The sequence below is a fragment of the Pelobates fuscus genome, chromosome 1 (assembly GCF_036172605.1).
Source record: "Pelobates fuscus isolate aPelFus1 chromosome 1, aPelFus1.pri, whole genome shotgun sequence".
Classification (NCBI taxonomy): Eukaryota; Metazoa; Chordata; class Amphibia; order Anura; family Pelobatidae; genus Pelobates; species Pelobates fuscus.
The window spans coordinates 491,053,211-491,062,130 of record NC_086317.1 but is presented as its reverse complement, the minus strand read 5'-3'; the positions used below and the strand labels follow the sequence as shown (position 1 = coordinate 491,062,130).

The 8,920-nt window shown below is 42.8% G+C and overlaps 1 protein-coding gene across 1 annotated transcript; it reads left to right on the top strand.

The window, feature by feature from the left end:
* The first annotated feature begins 513 nt into the window (after window positions 1-513).
* On the top strand, window positions 514-1,846 carry LOC134573464 (olfactory receptor 56A4-like). Its single transcript, XM_063433234.1, has one exon. It carries the CDS (start codon window positions 514-516, stop codon window positions 1,474-1,476), a length of 963 nt encoding a protein of 320 aa, XP_063289304.1. The 3' UTR covers window positions 1,477-1,846.
* The last annotated feature ends 7,074 nt before the right edge of the window (window positions 1,847-8,920 follow it).

Genomic DNA, 8,920 nt, shown 5'->3' with positions numbered 1-8,920 from the left:
GATGGTCTTTCTTGACGTCTATCCTTTCTTTATGGATGATTGATACAGTGTTTAGATGTTTGTTTCAGTCCTCGATGTCAGTGATAATGTGATGGGACCTTGAAGCTTGTCTGTCAACGATGCCTCTTTCGATATGAATGGGTCGGGCAAGTATCTGTATCTGTCTGTGGGTTTTCTGAGGTGTTTAAAGTGCTGTTTGAGAAGTTCATGGTAGTCTCCAGAAAGGTCACATATTGTGCAGAGAAGTCCATTTAAGCTTTATCAATAGATGGAAAGTGGTGAGCGACGATTGGATGTCAGCCTGAGAGTCATGATAGTTAAAATTATCTTAGTTTTATACTTATTTACACTGTTATAGTGTTTCAAGCTACAAATATTATTACAATTTGCATTGTATAGATATGTTTTTATTTTACTTTTGCTGTCTTGCTTTTGGTTATTCATATTATACACATTTATCTTACAATGACTCCTTTTTTCCGATCAGGAATGGTTTGAAGACCACCAGCAATAATGGACTCATCCTCTCTAAATCAGAGTTCCTCCTTTTCCTATGCAGAGTTCCTCATGCTTAGCTTTCCTGGGGTCTCAGAATACAGGCAGCTCCTCGTTTTGCCCTTTGCTTTCATATGCACAGCTGGCCTGATCTGCAACGTGATGATTATTTATATTGTTTTGGTAGAGAAAAGTCTCCACTCCCCGATGTATGTTCTCATTGTTCTTCTCCTCTGTGTAAATATTGTCTGTACGACGACCGTAATGCCCAAGATGTTATTTACCTTGCTAGGATATACCCACATTTCACTGGCTGGTTGTTTGGTTCAGATGTTCTCAGTTTATGTGACAGTCACACTTAAGTCTGTTACTCTTCTTTTAATGGCTTTAGACAGATACATAGCAATCTGCAAGCCACTGCTCTACCATAAAATTGCAAACAAGTATTTTTTCATTCAGCTTCTGGTGTTAGGCCTACTTCGAAACTGTATTATTGCGGCTGTTGTAGTTATTCTGGCCTCCAAAGTCAAGTATTGTAAGTCTAACATTATCCTGAACTTTGTTTGTGAATATATTGTCCTTCTCAGTCTCGGCTGTGGTGATGTGACCAAGCTTCAAATTGTTGGACTAACATTGAGGACTGTCGTCACCGCATCTGATCTCGGCATCCTCCTGGTATCTTACATCAAGGTCCTGCACACAGCCATGAAGATTGCTGCGGGAAACGCCCGCCAGAAAGCATTGCACACTTGTTTCACACACCTTCTAGTCGCAGTATTAATCTATACATTTGGCTTATCTACTTCTATTATGTATAAGGTGGAAAAGTTTATATCACATGATGCTCAGAATTTATACAGTGCAGTCTACTTTCTGCTGCCGGCCACAGTCAACCCTATTATCTATGGTCTACGAGTGAAGGAGATTAAAAACTTGATAAAGAAAAGGTGGAATATTAATTTCATAAACCTAGTGCACTAGTTACATAGTTATCTTTACATACATACTACTATAACATCCTATCGTGGGTTTGGTGATATACCCATCTCCGGTGGTTGGCTTTTTTGGGGTATAAGCAAGACGCGGTGCGATAGTCATAGTATAGTCATAGAGCAAATAATAAGGATGTCCGTGGACTAGATCAATTATAATCTATATGTGTATAATGTTTGGGACTTAACATTCCCCAAATAATTCCATCAAGGGGATAGTAATATCACTCAATGAGAGTGCTGGACATATACACAAATTGGCTTGGATAAAATTCTTCAGTCAGGTATACCCCAGTAACATTACCAGATATTACCCCAGTGAGAGGGAGACTGGTAATGGCAAAAAATAGGTAGCAAATAGCAAAACCGCATATAGCATAAATTTCCATTAATCTCCAAACCCTTATTTAGCTACCTCCAGATCACAATTCCCCCAAACTGATTGGTCTCATCTAGTTGATAGTCTGATCATTCAACCATTGACATTACAATATTCAGAGCTCCATTTACGCAATTATAGGAAAATTATAGACTTTTATTGTATAGACTTGGGTGTAACAACGCAGACATCCTTCTTACAGGCTGTTATTGCAAGTGACAATAACTGTAAATTTTAGGTATGGTTTATAATCGGCAGCCATTTTATAATCAGCCACCACTAGTTATATTATTACCAGCAATCACACAGGGAGAAAGCAAGAAATGCCTGTGTGAATAACTCATTAAGCAATACAGACTTAATCAGGAATCACACTCTGATTACTGTCCCAAATATGTCATTGTTTTAAGACGTAACGAGACATACAACAGGTCTGAAAGGGAAGGTAAGTAGTTACCTGCTTCCATTGACAACCATTAGACTCTCACTTACCCCAGAGGCAACAATATTCGGTATTCTCTTAAACCCTAAACATGATTTGTTCCATTTATACCGCTAGATTTGGCTACTGCACGGAGAACGCCCTTCTGTCAGTGGATTTATTCAGAGTCCCCATCCAAACATTTAATGTTACATAAACTCTCACACATTCTGGATTCATCGGTTCGAATCATCCAATCAGAAACAGGGTTTTAGCAAGAAAGTCGTCTAGAATTGGGGAATCAATTAATATATAATCAGCTTAATTTGTAAACCATAATTAACTTAATGTGGACATTTCTACTTCGACTGATGTTAATGGGTAGTTGTTTCCTCACTGAAATGTCTGTTTATACAATAAGTAGAGCAGGGTGCGGGCACATAGGGAAAGGTTTTATCATAACATAATCGGATAAGAGAGAGATGGCACTCGGACATGTTAGTGAGAATTCTGTTTACTGGCTAAATTTAACATATTATTGTAAAATGAAACATTACTATGTACAAGGATATTTTGCTCTGGTGTTCCAAATGTATAAAGGAACTCTATGTGTACTCATTTGGCATTCCTCAATATTAAAGGGACACTACAGTCACCAGAACAGCTACGGCTCCATCAGAGTCAGATCAGACTGGGGAAGACACAGCCGGGGATGCTCCGGACCATGCTTATTAGATATCATGGAACCCTATACATACCTGTTCTTTGTACTTATTGCTGGTATCACAGCGTGACACTGGAATGGGGATTGTATGACGTGACTGCCTGGCTGCGTCCTGCGTTCCTGCACTCCCATACATGTAAAAGGTACAGTGGTATTTAATCATGTTATCCACGTCACGTCATGGCCATTGTATGATGACAGGGACTGATATTCTGGTTATTGTAATTACAATTAGTATATTTCAAGGTGTTATTAGTAATGTATTTTGTATTTTAGAGAAAAATTGTTAAAAGAAATAAATACAAAAGTTACTCACTTACTGTTATTACTGTAATGAATATAATGTCTCTGTGCAATCTTGGTACTGATATTGTTTAACCCCTTCAGGACCGGCCTGTTTTGGCCATGTTGGACGTTAAGGACCAGAGCGGTTTTAACACTTTTGTGGTGTTTGTGTTTAGCTGTAATTTTCCGCTCTCTCATTTACTGTTCCCAGACAAATTTACTGTTCCCAATATATTGGGTTTTTTTTCAGAACAAGAAGGGCTTTCTTTACATACCATTATTTCTATCATGTCATATAATTTACTTTAAAAAAAAAAATATGGTGAAAAATTTAAAACAAAAACATGTTTTTTGACATTTGCTTGAAAAATCTTTTACTTACCTACGATATCGAATGAAACAAACTGCTAAATAGATTCAAAATTTTGTCCTGAGTTTAAAAACACCCAGTGTTTATGTATCAATAGTGACATTGTAACACTATTATCTGTCATATTCAATATGGGGTATGTCCAGTCTTTTTTAGTAGCCACTTGGTCACAAACACTGGCCAAAGTTGGCATTTATATTTGTTTGTGTGTTAAAAAATGCAAAAAACTAATATGAACGCTAACTTTGGCCAGTGTTTGTGACTAAGTGGCTACTAAAAACTACTGGACATACCCCATTTGCACTACCTTGTCTTCTTTTGCAAATGGTATGCCATCATGGGGGTAATTCTCATTCCTGGGCTACCATATGCTCTCAAAGGCAACGTAACCAACCTGGCCATTTTATGGCAAGACAGGAGGCTTCATATTTGCTTATCTTTCTTTACTGATACTCCCAGCAGCAAAGAAACAGTTAACAGTAGTGTAAAAAAGTTTAACCAGCGTGCTTCACAGCAATATAAACTGTCATCAGGCTCCTCCCAATTCCTCTTTCTTTGCTGCTTAGCCTCCCAGGTGAGTCTATTCTAATTATACTCCTATTTATGCTCGATTTTAGCCATATATATATATATATGAGTATATTGCTTTAATATTATATATATTTATTCATTTACTCATTCTAGTATTTTTTCTCAGCCTTTGCTGTGCTTTTACACACTGCTTAGGTGACATGGGCTGACTCCCCAGTCAACCTATAAACACAATTGCCTCTCTCATTTTTCTCCATACTTATAATTCTTATACTGTCTGTTTAACTGACACACTTTTCCCCGCAGCGCCCGGCATTTTGCCGGTCTGCTCCGCTCTGTTTTTTCCCCTCACACACTTCGTGTGTTGCATTGCGTCTCCATAGAGACGCTTCCCGCCCTTTTCTTGCCGCGGCCATTTTCTATTAGCTTTTTCCCGGGCTTCCTCTCAGCGCCATCTTGCGGAAATTTTATGCGCGGCGGTTCACTCGCATTTCGGCTCCCACTGCAGAACACGACCCAGCTGTTCGGTAAGTACTTTTATCCCTTAAAGCCCCAGACCTTTTTATTTTAAATCATTAAAGATACATACTCAAAATTTCCCTTTTTTCTTGACAGGTTTTTTCAACTTAAAAAATCCTTGCTTGATACTGAGGGTGACCCCCTCAAGCCTTTATTCAGAGGGTGACCCCCTCTAGCCTTCCTTCAAGGGTGACCCCCTTTTTTCTGCCTCTATACAGGGTAATCCCTATTTGATAACACAGGCACATACCTGTTATTTGATTTTGGACATTTTATTGTCCTTCTCTCTCTGGGTGAACCCCATTGATATATTGTGGATGAACCCCACTGTTACAAAATTACTTTCTGTATAAGTCCACCGCCTCATTGTAATTAGTTTGTCTGCATACCAAAATTAAAAAATAATAAAAATAAAAATAAAAATTAAACTATATATATATTGTATATAATACTATTTTCTTTTGTGGTGACCCCACTGTTATTGACATTATGTCTGATGTGCCAGAACCAGCAGTTTCTGCCGAACTTAAGGCTTGGCTATTCAATGCCATCACTGAATCTATTCCTAAAGCTTTAGCGGCTTTCAGCGAGCAGACAATACCAGCCCCTACGGCGACCATTACCCAACTCTCAGACTCCAAAGATTCTCACACTTCAGAGCATGAAGGAGCCCCTCGCAAACGCCCTAAAGTGCCCTATTCAAAACTCAAACATGATTTTGACGCATTTGAGGGTTCTACCTCTAACTTTAACCTCCAAGTATTAGACGAATACTACGCAGAACACTCTGATACTGAGGCTCCGCCTCATAAAACATTCCGAGACCTTTATCCATCCGATTCTGCAACTAATGAACCCCTCATACCTCTAGAAGAACTCCAATCGGAGTCTGACCCCATGGATACCTTATTTGACACCTCTGGACGCCCTCTATTTGACCCCAGGTGCATTAAGCACCCTAGATCGGCCGAATGGACGCCCCCAGACCACATTGCCAAATATTGTAGAATGTGGCTCCGTCGGCCTTTAGAAAAAGAGGTGAGAGCCAAATTAAGGACTGAATGCCCACGCCCCACTATCCCAGACAAGGTGGCCAATACACCAGAATTCGACCCCTTCCTTGTGACCTTTCTAACCAAGTCAGGGAAAGACCCCCGTAAGGGTCTAGAACAGGGTCTTAAAACTGCTCAAGACAAGTTGATGGATGTGGCGGGCCCACTCATACAAATCTTCATTATTGCAGACGAGGCTTTATCAGGTGGCACATTTGACGCACATATGGTGCGAGAGTGGGCACAAAGGGCTAGACGAGTCGACTCTACGGAGCGAACTCAACGATCTATGCACCAAAGGTGCGATCGAACGAGTTGTGGGCCCACAGGTCTTCGTAAGCAACATGTTTCTGGTAAAGAAAAAATCAGGGGGTCTACGACCAGTCATCAACCTGAAAGATCTGAACAATTTCATCGTATACCGTCACTTCAAAATGGAAGGGATCCATTTATTGAGAGACCTACTCTCCGAGGGAGATTGGTTCTCTCGCTTCGACCTAAAGGATGCATACCTCACGGTGCCGGTAACACCAGCACACCGCTGCCTCCTTCAGTTTCGTTGGGAACAAGCACTATGGCAGTTCACCTGCCTCCCCTTCGGCCTATCTTCCGCACCCTGGTGCTTTACCAAACTAATGAAACCAGTGATGGCCTTACTACGGTCCCAAGGAATCCGCTCCATAATCTATCTGGACGATATCCTTCTCATGGCACAGGACCAGGAAACCCTCCTCCATCATACAAACATGACCTCCGCCCTATTGCAGAATCTTGGCTTCGTGATCAATCACCAGAAATCATCTCTAACACCGTCCCAGATTATACAATTCCTGGGATTCCAGATAGACTCCGTTCAAGCAGTCCTTCAACTTCCGGCACCCAGAATAAAATCCATAAAAAGAGACATTCGGAAGTTACTGATATCACCACACCTTCGCCTACGGGATCTAGCCCGCACCATCGGCTTGCTCTCCGCCTCAATACAGGCTATATCCCTGCCCCACTGCACTACCGGGCACTGCAACGATTAAAGACCCAATACTTACACCAGTCGACGTCCTACGACCAACAGATCACACTTACAGACGAAGTCCGGCTCGAACTCCATTGGTGGCTACAACATATGGATGCCTGGAATGGAAGAGCCATTTTCGGATCCCAACCAGACTTCATCCTGGAATCAGATGCAAGTTTGCTCGGATGGGGCGCAACCTGCTCGGAAACCTCTACAGGAGGACTCTGGTCCCACTCAGAACGCGCACTTCACATCAACTGCCTCGAACTGATTGCAGGCTCATTTGCAATCCGCAGCTTCGCCAAAGATGTCTACAACTGTTCAGTTGTGATGAAGATGGACAACGTGTCCGCAGTCCGCTACGTGAATCATCTAGGAGGTTCCAAATCAAAGATGCTCTCAGATCTGACCAAGGAATTATATCAGTTCTGCCTAGACAGGAATATCTCCCTGCGAGCGGAATATCTGCCGGGATCAGACAACCTCGTCGCAGACTGGTTCTCCCGCCACTGGAGTGACGCTGGAACTGAATCCACAAATATTTCATCATCTCCAGATTTGCCGGGGACCATTCAACCTGGACCTCTTTGCATCTCGCCTCAACAGGCAGACGGACGCTTTTTACAGCTGGTTACCGGACCCAGCGTGCCTTGCAGTCGATGCCTTCCTACAGAAGTGGCCGATGTCAGGGGCATATGCGTTCCCTCCATTCTCCATGATTCCACGCACGCTACAACTTCTCAGAACTCAGGGTGTCAAGATAACTCTAGTGACCCCGCTATGGCGGGCCCAACCATGGTACCCTTACCTACTGGAAATGTCAGTGGACTTTCCCCTGCTGCTACCCTGCACCCACGACCTCCTCAGAGACTCGATAGGCAACTTTCAACCATTGGCGATCCAAGACCATCTCCAACTAGTGGCTTGGACCATTTCAGGGGATCGTGGAATGTCTCAGGCCTTTCGACAACTGCTCAGGGACTCCTTTGGGATTCATGGGCCCCAGGAACCAGACGCTCTTACATCTCTGCATGGCGCCTATGGAGTTGCTGGTGCTTGGAAAGGAACCTTGATCCCTTTTCAACACCTATAATTAATATTATTAACTTCCTGTCGTCTCTATTCGACCAGGGTAAATCCTACCGGACCATTAACGTGTTTCGGTCTGCTATTTCTGCAGCACACGTTCCTATAGAAGGCTCTTCGGTGGGCAAACACCCGTCTGTCTGCAGACTCTTGCGGGGCATCCGCATCGCTAGACCCCCGAATCCCAAATATAATCAATTCTGGGATGTTGCCGTCATGCTCACGTTCTTGGAAGCTTGGCCGGACAACGAAGCGCTTTCCCTACGCCAATTATCAGCCAAATTAGCTCTCCTCCTCTGCTTGGTCTCCTTCCGAAGAGTTTCCGACATCAGGGCTTTCGACTTTCACGCCCTCGATTTCACACCAGAGGGGGTACACTTTCACATCACTAGACGCACCAAGACCAACTCATCTACCGTGAGCTACCCTTACTTCTCGGAGAGACCACTCCTATGCGTAGCCCGGTACATAAGACACTATATCGCTCGCACTACCCTTCTCAGAGCACCTACCGGGCCCCTCCTGGTATCCTATGTACGGCCTCACAAACCAGTCTCGTGCCCTACCATTGCACGCTGGATTAAATGGCTCCTAGCCCTGGCTGGCATTGATGCATCTTTCGGGGCTCACTCGGTTAGAGGCGCAGCCGCCTCTTCAGCACTCTTAGCTGGAGGTTCCTTAGCGGAAATTCTATCCTCCGCTGATTGGTCTAGAGAATCCACCTTCCGTACCTTTTATTTTAGACACTCTCCTCACGTTTCTCTGTCCTTGCTATCTGTGCGTTAAAATAGCAAATATGAAGCCTCCTGTCTTGCCATAAAATTCGGGATTATTCTAGCTCCTAGTGACCGAATAATCTACATTTTATTAAAGACAGGAGGCGAATATTTTCCCACCCTAGATTCCTTTTCCCACCCTTCTAGGTAAGTATCCTGTACTACCTCCAATTTCTAACTATGACCTACATCCTCTCTTTCGCTAACCTATACTCATTAGGTCGTTATTATTATAACCCGTTTTTTCTATTATATTTAGTTCATTAAATTCTAGA